The 20,142-nt window shown below is 37.2% G+C and overlaps 1 protein-coding gene across 4 annotated transcripts in view; it reads left to right on the top strand.

The window, feature by feature from the left end:
• Window positions 1-2,700: 2,700 nt before the first annotated feature.
• The window catches only part of LOC132096815 (5'-AMP-activated protein kinase subunit gamma-1-like), a 38,645-nt gene continuing 21,203 nt past the window's right edge, over window positions 2,701-20,142 (top strand). For 2 of the 4 annotated variants that reach the window (XR_009422620.1, XM_059502429.1), the window contains exons 1-3: window positions 2,701-3,005; window positions 7,253-7,324; window positions 9,638-9,866. Coding sequence is in view for 3 of the 4 variants with exons in the window: in XM_059502429.1 (XP_059358412.1) it covers window positions 2,919-3,005; window positions 7,253-7,324; window positions 9,638-9,866 (388 nt within the window). In the remaining variant the exon portion in view is untranslated. Of the gene's footprint in view, window positions 3,006-3,395; window positions 3,685-7,252; window positions 7,325-9,637; window positions 9,867-15,744; window positions 16,204-20,142 lie in introns of those variants that run through there. The other 2 variants (XM_059502431.1, XM_059502432.1) reach the window with 2 other exon arrangements.

The following is a 20,142-nucleotide window of genomic DNA, read 5'->3' as shown; positions in this document are numbered from 1 at the left end:
GAAAGTGAGTCTCCTGCTGCGCAAAGTGGGTCGCCGGCTGCGTGAGGAAAGTGAGTCGTTCGCTGCGTGAGGAAAGTGAGTCGTTCCCTGATTGGCTTATAAGTAAACAATTCTTGTGATTGGCTAAAACAAGGGAGATATCTGATTGGTTGCAGATCATTCCTTGGCATTTGTGTGTCGAGCCAAGTCAGGGGAGTCTCAAAATTCACACACAAATGCAGTGAAGTTCACAGACCGCAAGCAGTTTGTAAATCAAGATATATGTGTGTGTGCATCAGAAATACATTTCTGAATCTTGTCCTGTGCATTTGTGAATCTTGAGCGCATTTGTAAATGTTGTTTGCATTTCTGAATTGTGTGTGCATTTCTGAATTTTGTATGCATTTGTGAATCTTCTGCGCTTTTTAAATTTTGTGTGTGCATTTGTGAATTTTGTGCGCATTTGTGTATCCTGTGTGTGTATTTATGAATTATGTGTGTGCATGTATGAATCCTATGTGTGCATATGTGAATGTAGTGTGTGCATTTATCTTTATTGAGACTCTTTTGGCTCCATAGACATGCGTCAACAAATCTAATTTAAACCTAATGACAAAAGTAAGACTTAGCAAAAACCATAACAGAAAAGCTATGCTCTGAGATTTGCAAATATGTCACAAGTAACAGTTTCAAGAAAGAAACTTGCTGCATGCATAATTGCATATTAGTACCCTGTAGTTTAGAATAAACTTTTACTTTGTAGTTAAAACACAACTACATTTCAGCATTCAAATATGCGATGTTTTTTATTTTTTTTATTTTACAAATACTGTTTTCAAGTGTTATCAATTTAAAGTTTTTTTCCTGTCTTTAATGCACACAAACACAGTTACAAGCTAGCACACACATACAGTGCATGTTGCACGCAGCAAGAAATGTTGTAGTTAAGACAAACTGTAGATACATTTAAAAAGACTACAGTTTTCATTATTAGGCAAGTTTATGTTAAGAATGTTAAGTTATAGAAATGCATTGGAATTTAAGTCAAGTTGCTGTTTTCATGTTTCTGTAATATTTTTCAGTCAATATTAAATTACAGAAAGGACTGAGTTCCACTTTGTTTGTAATGTTTTCTTGTAGGTTTAATAGGTTTTCAAAGTAACTTGAAAGTAAAGTAATTAGTAATCTGATTACTTTTTACATGCAGTAATCAGTAATGTAATCAAATTACAATTTTAGAGCAGTAATTTGTAGTGGATTGCTTTTTTTGAGTAACTTACCCAACACTGAAAAAGACACATTACATATTTTTGTTATATAACTCACAATACAGGATCTGCTTGCAGGTATTAAGCATGGCAGAGAATCCATAATACCACAACGGTCATTAGGTCTGATGATTGCTCTACAGGGTCGTATTACAGTCCTGCAATATGAGGCTATTATACAGGACCAGCTGCTCCCGATTATTCAAACACTGTTCCATTGTGATGATCCTGTGTTCCAGGATGATAATGTCTTCAAACACACTGCTACACAAATACAAATTTGGCCAAATAGGCCAATTTTTGGGGGGGTCTCTGAAAGAATATGTATCAACCAGCTATTTCAAATATCTTTCACATATAACAACATCTAAGAAAGCAAGGAAGTGATGTGTGGGTAAGTAGTTTGCACACACGTGATACTAGTATAAAGGTGATTTAGGGTGCAGTACAACAGCGCCCCCTACAGACTGTAGTATGCACTCCACGTATGACGTTTGCTGTAATAAAACATCTTTATATCGAACTAAAGTTACTTTTTATGTTTGAGGACCAGATTTGGTATCTATTTAAGCATGTCAACTTCGCAAATAACTATAAATCAGATAGGTTACATTTATTAATTAGTATCTTTGCCTTTATTTGATGAGTGAGACGGTTTTGTGGATGTGGGTCTTGCATGAGGTTCATTAGTTCTAATAGTCCTAAACAGCCACAACTGTAGTTACAGTACAGTTACATTTATAGATATGAGATGAGTACACTAGGATAGAAAGGTATCAAAGCAATATTTTGAATCCAGTATTTGAGAACATGCAGACTACATAGCGTTTACATAAAAATGTATGTATTTTTTGACTCTCATATAGTGTAGGTTCCCATTGACTTGCATTTCATAAATAACCAAGAATCACGGTGTCAGCCAAAAATCTCACTGTTCTATTTAAAACAACAATAACAAAAACAACAAAAACCTCTAAATCTGAAACCACCTACATCTCGTATGGCCAGAGGGTGAGCAAGTTTTAAGTTTTATTTTTAAGTGAACTATCCCTTTAAGAGTTAAACAGTTTTGGTAAATAGTATACCATTTATTTACTAAACAATGATTTCTACTTTCTTGTATGGATAAAAAACGGCTCTGAGCTGTTTGAAATTAAACAGTTTGAAACGGTTTGGAATTTACAGGTTTGGAATGTTAAATTAATTTTGTGTTTTCGGGTGAACTTTCTTTATGAACCGTTTTTTTTTTATTCTTATTTTTTATAAACATAGTAATATAATATATAATACACACAGATAAGAGGGGAAAAAAAATATTTTTTTTTCTCGTGACTTTCCTTGTAGCTATAATGGATAGAAAGCATCTTCCGAGATAAGAAAGCCTGAGATCAATAACCCTGACTTCTCAGCAGCACGAGGGCGTGCGCAGTCTCCAGAGCGGGACTCGAACCCATGACAGAAGAGGAGTTGATGAATGCGGATGTCGTCCTCGGCGCAGTGACACTGATAAGGAACTAATGTCTCGGGATGTGCTCGTTTTAAGTCAGACGAGCTTCTGCAAAATTCACCCCACCGACGACGATTTCATCGCTACACAGGCGTGAAGAATTTCGCGAGTGAAGAACGCCTTCCTCCCAAAAACACTGAGAGAAGAATTCTGCCTGCAGGAAAATGGGAAGTACAGTGATGGACTCCAAGAAAAAGGACTGTGCAAAGAAATCCTCAAAGAAAAAGCGATCTCTGCGCCTTAACATGCCAGTGAGTTTCTTTTCGCACTTTATGTTTTATAACTTTACTGCTTTGTGAAGTGTTGCGTGGGCGTGTGGGACGAGTCTGAGACGTTCCTGTCTTTGAAGTAGGCTTCAGCATGTCTTTTCGTCGTCTCCACTCCATTAAGTTACATTTCAAGCGTTCTGAAATGTAAGGTGTTACATTTTTAGAACATCTTTGTTACATTGTTGCTTAAGAGCTAAAATTACAGACGACGTGATATGAGTTGCTTTATAACTCCGGCGCAAGTTTTCTTACTACAGTCGTGGGAAGAGTAAAAGTATAATTTTTAATATGAAATCAGTTCTGCTTGGGCTGTCAAAACATGAGTAGAACCCCCCCCCCGCCCCCCGCCCCATCGCGAACGCGTGTCGCAAACGTGAACGCGTCGCGTGTGTAAGCTGCGGGTGAACAGGCCGACGTTTGCTCGCGTACGACAACAAAACTGAACGTTTTCGAGAGAATTGCACGGATAAGTACGCTCGTAGGCTTGAAATATAAATGGTTTGGCACGCCATATTATTGCTTGTGCGTGGCTGTTTGGAAAGCTGAAAGAGGAAGTGAGGGAAACAGCTGAAAGAGAGCCGTGACTCATCATAGCGTTACATGTCGAAACGCAAGCTCTCTCTGCCTCTGCCTCTGCCTGTGTAATTCACATCAAGGCCAGGTCTGTATATTATTGCTTTATGGAATTCCATTCGAGGGCATCTTCTCAAAACAAAGATAAGTTAAAGCAATGACATTGATATTATGTCTATCTTAGTGATAACAAGTAAGCCATCTTGCTTTCTTTAGTAAAGTATTTTCTCTTAGCATGCACTGTAGACTCTCAAAGGTTTTCAAAGAGATGCAACATTCTGCTGCTTAAATAATATTTTGTCATTATTTACTCCCCCTTCTGATTCAAACACATCAATGATGTTATTTTTGTTTTATAATTTTATTTTTCCAGTGGAAAACAGAAACGGAACTTTTAAAGAGTTCTGGCACATTGTTGCTTTTTCTTTTTCTTATAAATATTTTATTATTGAGCGTGAAAATAAAAATGCAGAGATTCAATGGAGAGAATATTTCTTTGTAGAATCTGATGGACAGAATCACAGTGAACCATCATTGATGAAAAGGGCTGCATAAAAATGGCTCCTTTAAAAGTCACAAAGAAATGTGGGGTGTACGTCTGAGTTTAACAGATCATCGATGGGGAAATAATGTCGACGGGACGGGGTCTTTGCTTTGATTTTTAAGTGGATGTTGAGATGCAGGCTTGGCTCTTAAAAAGTGGAGGCTGATAAATGAGCTTGAAGAGACAACAGTCACTAAATCACTGAAAATGTCACCAGAGAGAAGTCTGTTGTTTTCACTGGAAAGTCCTGTCATGACATTTTGATTAAAAATAATGACGTCAGAAAATAAAACAGGGAAATACAAAGGGAAAATTTCCATGTTGTGCTGAGTTTAAAACTTAACCTTTTGTATTTTACAGAATAAATAACAGCAACATGAATAAACTGTTTAGCTGTAACCCTAATGAAACCCATCTGAATCAACTAATTCAGGATTAGGGCACTGATTTACACAACCCATTTTCAACTAAATATGGAAAACTTTTTATGCGTTTTAGCCATTTTTTTTTACACAGCAGCATTTTTGCCGGTCTGAAAACACAAACTTTTGTGGGTTTCAAAGGACACGTTTTTGAAAATGATACTGTTATCGTCTCTGTGTAAACTATAGAAAACACAGATTAGTGAAAACGATGTTATGCACATGCATATTACCTGTTCAGTTTATAGGAATGCATCTATCCATAGGCAAAGCGACGTGGCCAAATGTAGTAAACATGTTTTGCCAGTCATAGCTAATATACATGATGTTTAAGGATCAGTGAAGTACATCCTATTCAAATGAATTGCGCAACAATCAGTTCACAGTTGTTCAGGCTTACTCAAGAACCTGTAAGATTTAGGATATATCTGAACATGTTCCCTTCACTTATTGGAACTTTCTGAGATTAAAAGGGTTTTGTTTGGTTTCCTCTGCCTCATCCTGAACCATTTCTCTTTGCCTGTAGCCATAAACTTCACGTGGATCATAAACATAACCCTTGACATGTGCATCTGAACATTCAGCAAAAAGCTGTAAACACTGAAAAAACCAATCTGTTCTCCTTCCAGAGCTGCAGAATGACTAAAGTACTGTTTCTCATTAGCAAACCACCAATTATGATTGACTGCAGCCTCTTTCTAGTAAAACCAAACCATGTAGGCCTTAAATGATTGTTGGTTGTCCATAGAGCAAAGGTTTTCTTTTGATGCCTCCCAAAGATGTGAGATATCAGATGTCAAAGTAATTTAAGAGTAACACAAAAACTATGTGCCATCTGCTTTACATTCTAGTGTTGTTTACAGTTCTCCCTTTAGGAAAAATAGTTTAAACTCACTTCCTTGTATTGATAACTTGATTATCATCCTGTAGATTACAGATCATATAGCCTACAGATCATTTCATGTTCGCATATCAAGGAAAGTTGCAGAAAAAAAGTCTTTTTCTGGGTTACAATCTCTTGAATCTTGTGGCTTCCTGTGGCTTACAGAAGAAATAAAACTAATCACACTGAACAGTAATTGTCTCTTAGATTCTGATATTTTATCATATTTTCCTATACAGGGCTCTATCTCCTGACATTTAATTCATCATTAAACGGCAGCTGCTTTAAAATGAAATATTTCCAGTTGTGTATCCGTCTCAATATTCATAACATCTCAGTCCGTTCTGTATGAGAGGTGTGTCCTGGCTCCGCTCACAAAGCACTCTCTGTTCATTCGCTACAGTTTGGGATGGAGTTTTAAGAGAAGAAATCTAAAATCTTGGCCTCAATGCAAAACCATAAAATCCCTGGCACCATAATAAATATTTTTATAACTGTGGGACTTTTCAGTAATATTTTGGTAGTGTCCGTGGGGTATTTTGACTATGATGACTACAGTGGTGTTTGTAGGGTAAGGAAGCCTGGTTCTGGTCATCTTCTGCGATGTTTATTTGTGGTACTTGTTAAAACCGCTTGTTAAGTAACTTCTAGCATCAACAGTAACGCCACCTTTACATCATGGCAAAAGACAGATCCATAGAGCAGTTCATTATTTGCTGTGATAGTGTTTTGCTATACTAACGGGATCAGGATGTAGGTGCCCTTTATTGGCTACTTTAAGAATATAATTGCTTATACGTTATGTTGATGCATAATTACATACATTAACTGGTGAATCGGTTATTTATCAAGTAGAACCAGTTAATAGAAAACTAAATATATTGTTATTTTTGTGACTCTTAAAGTCCCGGTCGCATTTACTCACATTTTTTCTAAAGTAAAAAAAATGTCCTACATCTTAGATGGCCTGAGGTGAGTAAATTTAAGCTAATTTTGGGCGAACTGTTGATTTAAATGGTTTGGTCTGGCCCTTATTAGTCCTGTACATCAGATGTGTTAAACTAGTTGGACAGGAGTAGCATGTATTGTAAACTGATAATGAATCAAAAAATGTGGGCATGTTGATGAGCCACTGTGTGCTTTTACTCAAAGTAGCTTTGCTAACATATAGCTATAATTTGCTGACTTGGCCAGTTAGTTGGAGGACCTGAGATACACAAAGGGTGCGTTTTGAAAATACAGCCCATATATTTAGTGCACACCTAGGTTTTTTTTAGTTTTCACTGCATTGGGTCATTCTTTTTGAGTTCAAATGTGTTTGAGCTACTCTTTGTTCAGAGAAATCTACTGTTTTAAGTCAGTTAAATGAGTGTTGAACAGTTGCCTAAACTTTGACATCACCCCCCACAGTGATGTTTTTCAGGCCCAACAGAAAGGCATCAGCCGACAAAACCAACCAGTGTTTGATCCTGTTCTCAGTCGGCCTCCGTTGAATAAGTGAAAGTCTTTTTTTTGTGGATCAGGAATGTCTGGCAGAGTCAAATCTCTAACTCACACAGTCATAAACGACATACTAAATGAATGTTTAATCCTAATTTTCTACATGGTGTAACCGCATCTGCTTACGGAATAATACGTTTAACAATCAATTAATAAAAAATGATAACAATTAATCTTGTTCATCCCTCAAAAACAGTGTACTGCTGAGAAGTGTATTATGAATTTGGCTGAAGTTATCTCTCTTTATTTATATTTTGATTCATACTGTTTGGCATTTATCATTAAATGATGTTTTGTCTTTTAACAGGATTTGAGCACATTCACATCCTCTCTTATGGATGGAGAGGCAGACAGAACAGATAAAGATGAAATGCACAAGGTAAAATACACAAAATCGCTATCTTTTATCAGATTCTCAGAATTGGTGTACATTTAGACTGATTTATGATCACTGAGTTTGTCCATTTCCATTTATAAAATTGTCCTATGACGTAAAAACATATGAACACTATTAGAGATCTAAATCCATTCCATTCTAAATCCCATCAAAACACTTTGATATTATATACGTTTTTTCTATATAAACATATTTTGTTTTAATAAAGTTGCATATATAAATCAAATTTCTATTGTTGACATATGTTTGCTACATATAATACCATAAAAATTAATAATATAGATATTATTCATATCAATTTTATTATACAGCTTGTATATGGCAATATAATGGGTAATATTTGTAATGTATTACATTTCCATATGCAAAGTGTTCCAAATCAGTCACTTCAGTTCCATTTCAGTAAGCATGCTTCCTTATAAAGCCTCTAGCTACTGAATGTGGACAGTAGAGCTGAATTAGGTCACTAAGACAGAGCCTTTGCATGTGTGGTTTAAAGGAATGATGTGTGGATTGTTACAGCATAGGTTATATTACACAGAAATAGAGCCCACTTGTCTAAAGATGCACTCCTCTCTTTATTGCTCATAAGGTTTTGTAGTAAAGAAAAGAGTGAGAGTGCTGTCTGTACTATTCTGTGGTTGGGTTGGCTCGTAAACATTGCTCATGAATAGAAGGCAAGGCAGACTTTCTTTGCACATGCTGTTCTTTCAGTTTCAGACTCAACAATTGCAATGCTTTCTATACGGCTATGGATGACGATTTGTACAGAATGGGAAAAAAAAAGATGCCAGGAATTTAATGGAAGGAAACTTTGTCCTGCATATGCCAGTATTTCTAACTGAATTGTATAAATGGCAGTATTTGTTAAATGAAGCAATTGGTATATATGATATATATTTATATATATATCTTACCCACTCAGAGCTAAGCTGGGAGGCGACGCCTACCTTTCCTCTTGTGATCAAAGCCAATGAGAACAGCCTGTGAAGCAACAGCAGTCTAGCGAATGGGCACTTTAACAAATAAACAATCTAAGTGTTGGCCAAATTGTGAAAGGTCACTGCTTTGAAAGACTAACTTTTAGGGCACTAGGCTCACTGCCTGTTGCAATGAAGTATGAGAAAACATAGCTTGCTCTCAGGTGTGTTCAGCCACACAATAGTGAAACATTTCAATAGTTTTTATGAGAGACTCAAACAGTCTAACTGAACTGTGCAAAAGAGCTAACAATATTTGTGTAAAGTTACCAAACTATAGTTAAAGGGTTACTCCACCCCAAAATGAAAATGTTGTCATTAATCACTTACCCTCATGTCGTTCCAAACCCGTAAAAGCTCTGTTCGTCCTAGAAACACAATTTAAGATATTTTGGATGAAAACCTGGAGGCTTGAGACTGTCCCATAGACTGCCAAATAAATAACAGTGTCAAGGTCCAGGAAATCTTTTTTTTTTTTTTTTTTTTTTTTTTTTTTTTTTAATTAAGCTTTTCAGAACATTCCAGAAAGTTCCGGAAGCAAAAATGCCATTCAATTTTCTCTATAGGTCTCTGAAGTTGTTGAGCGATGGTACATGCTTTTGTTGAAGCCATCAGTTCGCATTTTTAAAACTTGTTCTAAACATGTTTAACAGCAGAATCTCTAGTGAAAAGCTATATTTATGCTGTAAACGTGTTTGTTTATTTACTGTTTTTTTATTGTATTTGTTATACTTGTTTTGTTTTTGCCATGAGAATAGCCTTAGATGCTGACATGGCATTAAATAAAAATATTAGAATTTCTGCCGCCAAACGAGTTCAGAGCTCCGCCCACTTCTATCAGGCACCACGTATGAAATAATTGAGACTGTCTCCCCACACTTTCAAAATGCTTAAATATTTCAATATATAAGCATTTTTGCCATAAACATCAAATATATTGTTTCTGTATATACAATCAACAACTTTTGTTATCAACAAAAAATTTGTTATCCCAAAATGTGGCAGATAAATTATTTTGTCTTTGTAGTCCGTGTAAGAATAATATACTTTGAATTTGTAACTTTTTATAAGTACAGTACATGAAGAGAAAATCATGCTGTGTTCAGGATTGCTCAGTGACTGTTTAATTGTCAGTCGCTTATGGCTCCGAAACCAGTTCATTTGACTTTATTACATGATTCTTATCATTGTATGGTCACAGAATTTGACAAGGGAAACGATCTAACATCAGCAGAAATGAAAGTACATGGAATGTTTCTCTTATAACTTCAACAACCCTAGAAGTCTAAACATATCTTGACTTTTTCTCTCTCAGGGTGACAGAAGTGAGTCAGCTAGCACTCCTGCCAGTCAGCCCTGTACCCCATCTTCAGCCCCTGTATGTCCCAGGACCAGTCCAGGCACTCCTAAAACCATCATCCCACATCCACTACCATCTCACCAGGACTCACCTCCCAAATCTCCCCGCCGTCTCAGTTTCAGTGGTATCTTCCGCTCCTCGCCCAGCTCAGCCCCTGCCAGGATCTTCTCCAAATCTAGAAAAGGTGTTCATTTCAGATTTTCAGTTGATTTCATCCAATGTTCTTTCCTATTAACAGAAAATACTGAATATTTAAAGCTTAGAGATTAATAAAGTGGTAATTGAAGTATAATGTCCTGGTTTCAGGTTACCTTTTTATTTAGCTAATGAAATCAGCTGATTCTGAGCCATAATATAATAGAATAATAGAATAGAATTAATAGAGTAGAACAAAATAAATATAATATAACATAATATGCTATATATAATCAAATATTAATGTAAATGACTGCACGGTGATGAACACTAGCATGTGTTTTGTGTCTCAGCTGTTTTTGCATTTTGTGTTATGTATTTTAATATGGCAAGATGCCATATTGACCAGTAAGAATCTAGGATCTAAACTATCAACTTAAAATATCAAATAAAAATCATTTCTATTTATGTTCCTTCTACCCTCATGAAATATATCACATTATGACCTGTTTATGAGGACTTGAAGTACTATATAAAGTATTTGGATCTTTTATTTGATTTGTAGATTAAGACACAGTTTAATATATTAGAAAAAAATATTCCAGAATTGTTAGAAGTAATTCAATGATCATCTTTAGCTAGTCAGTCTTCTCTGTTTTGTATCTTCTCTTTTGTTATAATGGGTTTTGGGGAAGCTGATCAGTGTAGCACAGAGTTTGACTTCCTGTTGACTCGCTTTCAAAACATCAGAACAGGAAGTGGTAAGATCATGATTTGGGTTTTTAGCCTTTGATTTTCAAATGACTAAAACCATTAGAGCGCATGCTGTTAGGCCAAATTGTGCTGATCTAATGTTGCCATTAAGTGGTTTCAAAGATAATGGGACACAGACATCAGTGAATCTTCAGTCAGAGTCTTGAGTATTCAAGTTGTTTTTCATAAGGAGACACTTGTTCTTGTGCTCTTTTGTACACTCATTTTGTACTTGCGCAGAGAACTGCATGTTCAGTATATAAGAGCCAACTAATCAAAAGCATGGCAGTAAAACACAGCATCTTCTCAGTCTGGTTTCAAGTGCTTGTTTCGTTCCAGATAATTGTGCTCATTTGGCTGATTAACAGAAGTGCTCCGCTTTCCTCGTGTCAGTTCCAAAATCTGCTGACAATCAATGAATACTTCACATTTTGGTTTCCACATCAAATTAAATTTACAAAAAATATTTTTTTATGCCCAGGAAGCAAAGTATATGCATGTAAAGTGTCTACTTTAATGCTTCTAATAACTAAAATATCAAAGTAAGGGTGAAATAGTGTTCCATCGCCATTCAGCATAACAGATATATTTGTGTACAAAATAAAGCAACATACTTATTCTTAATTGAATATTTTTAAAAAGGAAGTGATCATACTAAATGTTATTATATTTTAAGTGATTATTGCTGACAAATGAGTAAAGCCTAGTGGTTTGAAGGATATTGGGAAAGATTGGTAAAGATTTAATATTAAAGGGGTCATTGGATGCTTTTTTAAAGATCATTATTTTGTGTATTTGGTGTAATAGAAAATGTTGACATGCTTTAATGTTCAAAAAACATATTATTTTTCAAATACTGTACATTATAGAGCATCACAGTCCCGCCCACAGCCGGTGCCGGAAGTAAAAATTCAATACAATTTCTGCATTGACATTTGGGGTATAAGCCATAAAAACTCAACCATACATGGTAGACTTAAAACCAGCTACGGCTGTACTAAGCGATAGTATGCTCATATAAACGCCAAAGGTTCATGGGGCACTTGTTTTGAGATAAATGCCTTTTATTCGCGATGTCTTGGATAAGTACTTCATTACCCACAATCCCACAGTGATGCATCTGATTGGTGGAACTCTGGTTAAACCCCGCGAAGGTCCGTGAAGACTGAAGATCATTAATAAAAAAAAATAAAAAAATAAAAACCTGTGTTGCGTTTTTGCATGGTAGACTTGTCAGCGCAATCATGATCTCATTGGCTGTCATGATGGCTTTTTTCAAGGAGGAAAACAAAAGTGTTCTAAGGGGTGAAAACCACTTCAAATAGGGTCATGTAACGTTAGTTGAGTGTAGCGTGTCCGAGGATCAGCTTGTGGGTTTTGTAAGGGCCAGCATGAGGGACAAGACCTACAAAGTTTTGGTGAGTTTTGCAGGGAGGTTACGTTAGTTAGCATCATCGTCCACTTTAGCTAGGCTACTGTAGCCTACATATGGTATGAGTCATATCAAGCATTTTATAATGCCACTGTCAAAACAATGTTTAGCCTAGGCATACCTTTTTGTGCATTTACTGAACATTTGTGTAATGGCAACGACATGTGTTGATGACTGAGCGGTGATTGCAGTCAGGTACAAAGCACTGCACCAATGCTGACGTTATCATTAACCGCTTTCACACACGCACACAATATATAAAACACAATGATAAATATAAAAATCAATACACAATACCTATATAAAACACTATTTATTTACACGATTAATACTGAAAGAACTGCTATTACTGCACATTCACTATATAAAATATAATTCACTGGAGAAAAAAGTTTGCGCGGCCGTCGTCAGATTCGGAAGTCGCTCAAAAGGCTCGTTTGCGGTTGTGGCTTCAGGCGACTTCAGTGAGGTGCGGTGGTTTATGGCAGGAGTAGTTCCTTCGCTCAAAATGAAAATATGTACACAGTCTTGTACCTTTGACTTTTTTGGGATTTTCTCTTAATTTTTTCACTCAATGATATGTTATATGCTTATGAGTTTAGCTGTAGCTGGTTATCCTCAGACATGCTCTAAAACTCTTTAGATACGGATTTTTCCGAAAGTCAATGGGAGAAATGAATGGGAAATTTACTTCCGGAACCAAAGCTCTCTCGGGCTGTGGGCGGGACTGTGATTCTCTATTGTAGATCCTCTGTAACCCGCCTCTCTCAAACGCATCGTTTTCTGCAAAGTCCCTCCTTCTGACCAGCACAGTCTGCTCTGATTGGCCAACTGACCCCAATGCATTGTGATTGGTCGAACACCGAAAGCACTCGTTGGAAATATAAACTTCCCTTTCCATAAATCACGAGCTTCTTCTTTCAAAATAAATGTATATAATATCCTTAGATTTACCATCAGTTCAAGCCCGAAAGGGGAACAGAGTGGCGTGACAGACACAGTGATGAAGCTCGTGTGTGTCACCCTGTCCCTCTCTCACTCACTCACTCACTCACTCACTCACACACACACACACACACACACACGTGAAAGCATTTGAACATTCAATAGCAAATACTTAAACTAATGACAAAACATACTTCCAGTAGCTTATTCAGAAGATCCAGATTGTCGTAGCAAAGTCAGTTACCTCCTCTCCTAGATTCACGAAAAGGTTGTCTATAAAATGGGTTGCTGTTCTGTTGTAAGTAATCTTAAAGATTCCTAAATGCATCTACTTTCTGAAGGCCAAATAAAGTGCTTTTGCTTTCCCCTAAATACACACAGCATCTCCCTGACATGACTGCTTCAACAATAACTTTGGTTACTGAAACCAGGCCTTCTTTCTTTGCGTGAACATTTGGGCGACACATTACACACATATTACCACATAGTGACATAGATATGTGGGGGCGTGTTTGAACAAGTCATTTTAGGGGGGTGTGGCAGTCTTAACTTAACTTTGAGACTATAGTCTTTGCTACTTTCACAGATCTTCTTTATGCACCAAGAGCTTGTAACACTCCAAAGAGAAAGGAAAACTTGAAATCACATCATATGACCCCTTTAACAATAAATAATTTTTTTAAAGGGTTGCATTCATTTGTGATCTTTAAATAGTCTTTTAATATCGTGTAATGATTCTGGTTCTAAATATTTCTGACAAGACAAAACTATTGTTACTCTAAATTACTTTTTTTCTCTTTTTTTTTTTTGTAAATATGTATGATCGTCATTATTTTTGCTTCGAAAAAATTATATTAAATAGGACACATTCTGATATACGTGGACATGCTTGAAAACCCCTTTTTGTATATAGTAGTATATAAATGTGATTGTCTTGTATATAAATGTGACATTTTCATGGCAATAGCTCACAAAGTCAATGCAATCATTTGATCTTGGTAGAAACACTTGTCTATAAATTACAACTTTAATTTCTAACTGAAAAGTGTTCAAGGCATAGACATTGTATTTTCTTAAAAATAATATGTTGGTTAATAGTATGCACACTCTCAAAAAAGAGCAGCGAGTCATTCAACTCTAACAGTATGAGGAGGTTTGTTTGTGTCAGTGAGAAGAATGTTCCAGAAATCCATCCAGCATCAGAGGGGAGGGAAGACCGAGTGCCTGTTACTGTGTGCCACACTGAGCCAAAACAAATATACCTACACATTTCTGGCCACGTTTCCAGATTGTTCTCCAAATTGATCTGCCAATGTCTGTTTCCTGTACCTCAATTTGAGTTCATTCCAAAGAGCTCTTTTCACAGACTCATGCTGATAATTGTGGTGGCATGTTGAGGCTTTATAATATGTCTTTGTGCACTTTATTTGAATATTATGAAACCCGAGCTGCCACATACACTTCATATCATCCGTTTGACCAGCTCCACTTCTGTTTAATCATGTATTTTACACTACAGTGGAGAAATTCATTCTGGCTTGCACTCACTTTAGAGGCTGACCTCGAAACATGTTTCAGTGATCTCCTTCACTTCCCACCAGGAGGCACTGTGAGTCAAACAATCATCTTATATCACAGAAACCAGTTAGGGAGGTAAGATTATTTATACTTCAAAGTGCATGGAAAAGTCTAGCTATTTCTATAGAAGCTGCATAACATTTGGTGTGTATCAACTATTAGGTTTTATAAAGAACATTGCAGCTTTCATTACACACAGTTGTGTGGTATATTGTAGCAAGACTGACACTGATGACATGGAATAAATATGGTCGGTTTTTTTTGACCACTGAATCTTCAATTAAGTTTCACTCTGAACATGTATAGAAGACTTTATTCTCTTTGGATGGGATGGAAGCATTCTGAGGCTAGGTGGTAACACCAGGAATCAGACACCAGAGAAACTAATAATTTGGCAAATAAATTATTTGCGTTCAGTTACACATGTATTCTCAACATTTTATTATATAAGGGAAATTATGGTAATGAAAATATATTTAACATTAAGCCATTCCCCAAAATAATTATCTTAAATGGGTTGGGTATGTGGAGCATTCACAGCTTATATGGACTGCACCTGGTGTACATACTGTATGGTGATATTTTTACCAGGTGAGAACTCACAAATTGTTTCTACAAAATAAGCTCCAGCATCTCTGCAACCTTACAGGACATGCAGTTTGAACGATGGATGTGTAATAATTATTATAATAATAACAATAAGCTTAGCAAACACCATTAATAATTTAATGTTTATTGTAGTAATTAAATTTAAGAATTACCATCAAGGAAAAGTATAATGGCACTGCATAAATAAAAGTTTAGAAAAGACCAGGAATATCTGCAAAAAAGGTTGACACACAGACCAAATGGGAAAAATATGAGTAGAGGGGTAAAATAAATGTATTGTCTGTGTAAATTCAGAGGTTAAGCAAAAAGAGCAAGCCGTGTGAAGGACTGAACCAATACTGTTGCTGGCTTGTTGCCTGGTCTCCTTTTACAGCTTCCTGCCATGTATGCTATTTTAAAGAGACACACAGCTGCACCTGACAATTTCCTGCAGAGAGGGCAGGGCTGCACACTGGTGTCCACAGACTGAGAGAGGGAGGAGAAGAGGAAAGGCGAGAAAAGAGAGAGCGAGTGCAGATAGATAAGTGAAGAGAGGCATCACTTCTGAGACAATCTGCGACACTGGGGGCCATAAGCAAGTCTGCCTTTCATCGGCAGGGTCTGCTCAACTGACACCGTGTGACTGCTTTGTGTGTTTCGTGGGGACAGGAAATCGGGATCAATAGCACTGGAATACAGCCAATGCCAGGATTTCATTTCTGCAAAGGGTACTGAAAGAATCCAACTGGACTTCTGGGACAGTGGCATCTGTGAAGAACAGAGACTGTCATATAAATATCTTTACAAAACACTTCTGAAGGTACAGCAATCCATCATCTGGCTTTACTTAGAACGAGCACCTCTTCTGGAATCCTGGACATTTGCTTTGGCTTCACTAGAGTTCTCTGTTATCCAAACAGGATCTCTGTGTCGTGCATCCTCGCTTTAGTCGGGGGGGAATGGTTGATCTTCAGGACGTGAGGCCTGCCAGTTCCCATGAAGAGGTTTGGTAGTTTGCGTCGGACAAAGAGGCGCCATGATGAGGAGCTGCTTTCAGGGAGACGGCAGTCAGAGTTGACATGTTCGTCTGGTACGGTACTAATCAGGGTATAGACTATAGAGCCTTCAGCTAGACATAACAGTATTGATATCTGTCTGGTGGTGGAATGTTCCAGTCTGCCTTGTGCTATTATGAGCCAGGCATCGACTTCTTGTTCATTATATAGTCTATTCGATATGTACAGTACATGTATGTGTTGCATGACACACATTGTTTGAACTGGATAAACCATTCATAGTCTGTTGACTTGGCTACTGTGTATGTATGTCAAGATCATTTAAATAAACAGCCGACGTTCCAGAGTAGAGTTAAAGGAAGTCACAGTAGGCTGGAATGGTCTTGAGCTGTGTATTATGTAAGTCTGTATTAATCACTTGGCAGGGAATCTCATTTCAGACCTAATTTAGTTCAGGGTTGACCCCGAAGCCGTCGGCTGATGCCTTCATCACGGTGACGCAAACAAAAATGTGACTGTGGGTTCCATTAGGAGTAAGTCTTGAAGGAGACACCAGACTCACCTGTCTGACATTCCTTAATAAATTTTAAATTGATAACTAAACTCAAACTGAACTGGACGCACAAATTGGAAATTCAAAATCATATTTTTTGCTTTTGCGGTTTTGAAAAGCATATTAAGAATATATAAATAAGAATCTCTGTGACACTGGACTCAGCTTGACTTGAAGGTGATGACATTTTTTCTCCTGCCTCGTTGTAATATGCAGAGACAACCAAGTAATCTGTGCTGAAGTTGATTTGCCCTAAAAGTATAAACACTATGATGCTATCAAAACATTATCCTGCATGTTTGGGTGTCTCGACCAGCCCAACAGAGCAACATTGGAATCAACCGTTGGTGTACTTTTAGGGTGGGATGGTCTTTTGGTTGACCAATGGCAGGCAGAGGGATTATTTGGGAAATCTGTATGAAATCCTGCTAGTAGTGCAGAAATTATAAACTCCACCTTTAAAATCTGTATATTTTCGCTAAAAATATAAACGCAATGGTACTATCAAAATATTATCATGCATGTTTGGGTGTCCCGACCAGCCCAGCAAAGCAATATTGGCTCAACCAATGTCTTTAGTTTGGGGTGGGATTATCTGTTGGCTGACCAATGAAAGACATAGGGATTGTTAGGTTTGAAACTAAAATTGAATTATAAAGGGACAGTTGACCCAGTAATATAAATTTTATTATCATTTACGTACCCTTGAGTCATTGCAAACCTTCCGTGGAACACAAAAGATGATACTGTATTTCGAACTTGAAATATTTCAGACTTGAAATAATTAACTCTAGCCTTGTGCATCCTCGCATTATATATCGCACAGTACTATTCAGTTTTCCCTGGACTGTTCAGACTATGAAGTTAAGACGTGCAGTGTTTCTGTGAATTGCCCAATGCATGTGAATATACACATCTAGACATTACATCTAAACACTGCATCATTTCACATTGTACAAACTCTGCAACCCAGTGTTATGTCATTCTGCAAAAGCAGGTGCTCACTCTGGTCCAGAGTTTCATACTTGTTTCATATGGTAAAAACTAAAATTTACCAGTCTTAGGGACCATTTACACATTTTAAACCATTTTGTTTTCAGCCAAAAATGTGAAACCTTTTATGCTTTTTTCCTGTTAGTTTACATGAAAACGCAATTTTGGGGACTGATTTTATTTATAAAAACATTTTTGAAAACATGTTTCAAAGTGCACATTTTTAAAAACGCCACCGTTACTGTTTTTGTGTAAACCACCAAAAGGGGAATCTTTGAAAACTGTGACATCATGCGTGTGTGTAGTATGTGTTAGGTTTGTAGACATGTGCAGTATGTACTTGATTTGAACTTCTTGACTTCTGTGTGAGCTGTTCTTCATACATCTTGACATTGTTGGACCTTTTTACCTGCGAGATTTGGCTAACGTGTCCCAACACCTTAGGTCCCCATCATAACAGCCTTCATGAATACGCTACAAGATTTCTGTCACCCTTGATTAACAGTATGTCAGTAGATGCGAGGAGCTCATAAGTACAGTTACCGTATCCCAGATGCCACGTTAGTAGTAATGCATGCTGAAAGATGCTTGTTGGATGAAGGTAAAGCACAGTAACTCCCCTATTTAGCATGGATCAAAAATACACTTCTCATAAAAAAAGTATGTGTGGATAGTAATCATTATAGTCTAATATGTGTGCACGAGAATGAGTTTGGGATCCTAACTATCTCCTGACATTTAGCCAGACTTAACCAGCTGGCATAGACCTGTTTGGTGTGTTGCTGCGCTAGTTTCTTATTTTAGCCTTGCCACTGCTACACATTCCACAAGGGCAGATAACACTCACTCACAGCACAGGGTCAGGCCTCCAGAGTGTATGCTGGGACTCAGACCAGTTTGACTCTGTTCCTTGCCAATGTTAGTGAAATGTTTAAGGGAGGGGTTTTGGTTTTACACTATTTGATGGCATCATTTATTGTGAGACCTAAAGGATGAACGCATGTGTTAATTCAATTCAATTTTAATAATGCGGTATGAAAGAAGGACGACCCATTTGAAGAAATAAATGCCATCTAATTTAATTGTGAGCTTGCTGGTTTACATTATATTTTTATCCTTGTCAGTTATTTGAGTAACTGTCATGCTACAAATGAGATTGTTTATATCAACACCATCCTGCATGATATTCCACAGCGCATCCAAAAAGCTTTACCATATAAACCAAATTGAGCAAGAAGACTATTGAGTAACATGCTTCCAACAGCTGGAACTTGAGAAACGGAGGCTTCAGTGACTCTTATTCAGTCAGTCAGGAAACATACTGGCCATGAAAAATCATCTGTCAGTCACAGAACTAATCCTAACCTTTATCCTAAGCCTCAACATAAATGTGAACCAAATTTTGGATTCAGCTGACAGAGTTAGTGAGGCAACCTGAGCTTGTTTGATTTGCGTCAGGAACACTATTTCATATGACACAGCGAAGTCCCTTGGGACACCACTACGACTCTAATACAACACTCCAGTAAGACTGACATAATGTGACCCATCATATGATTCAGCGCATGTATACAGTCATGTGAAAAAGTTAGCACACCCTATTCCATGGTTTTCTGTATTGGGACATTAAAAAAAAAAAAGAAAAAACATAAAACCATGAAATTCAATAGGGTGTCCTAACTTTTTCACATGACTGTATGTGCATCCAGACCTTCTGGACATGCAGAAGATCCAAACAAATTAATACAATAAGACAAAGTAAGTAAAGTATAAGGTAAATTGCTCTGTAGTTGTTCTTTAAAGTTGGAGTGTGTCATTTCTGTGCTACTTGCTGCACCATACATTTTTGCTGAAATATTGGCTTTCAAACAGATTTCCCAAACAATCCCTATGTCTTTCATTGGTCAGCCAACAGATAATCCAGATAAAAACAGATAATAAACAAAAAAATATGTGCATCACACTCAAAAAATTAAGCCTGGAAGAGGGGTAATAAATTACATGACTTACTCCTAGGGCTGGGCGATATATCGAATATTAGCGATAATATCGGAATAATTTTGACGATGATGTACAATTTGAATATATCGGGAATATAGAATATTTCAAATTCAAGCATACTTTCCCAAAAGAACGCGCCGAATGTCCAAAAAAGGAACCTGTAACTGCTGACTGCTCTACGCCCCTCTACTACGAGAGCTTTAATGATAGCGGTTGCCAGATAACAAGAGTTTAAATCTCCGATTCAGAGCTCCACTGTTACAAGGATACATTTTCTGACCGGTGTTTGCTTACTTTAAGCAATCTGGCAACCATGCGCACGTGCTCACTCCTCATTGCGGAAGAGCCGCTGAAAACACTAAAGCCTGGTTTATACTCGACGCGTCCACAGGAGCGCGAAGGTGCGCGCGGCAAAAATGATGTCATTGCGGTGTGGGCGGTCCTGCGCGTTGGGTTCGCAAGACCC

The sequence above is a fragment of the Carassius carassius genome, chromosome 20, assembly GCF_963082965.1.
Source record: "Carassius carassius chromosome 20, fCarCar2.1, whole genome shotgun sequence".
NCBI lineage: Eukaryota > Metazoa > Chordata > Actinopteri > Cypriniformes > Cyprinidae > Carassius > Carassius carassius.
The sequence above is the reverse complement of the archived record's forward strand: the minus strand, read 5'-3'. Positions and strand labels throughout refer to the sequence as shown.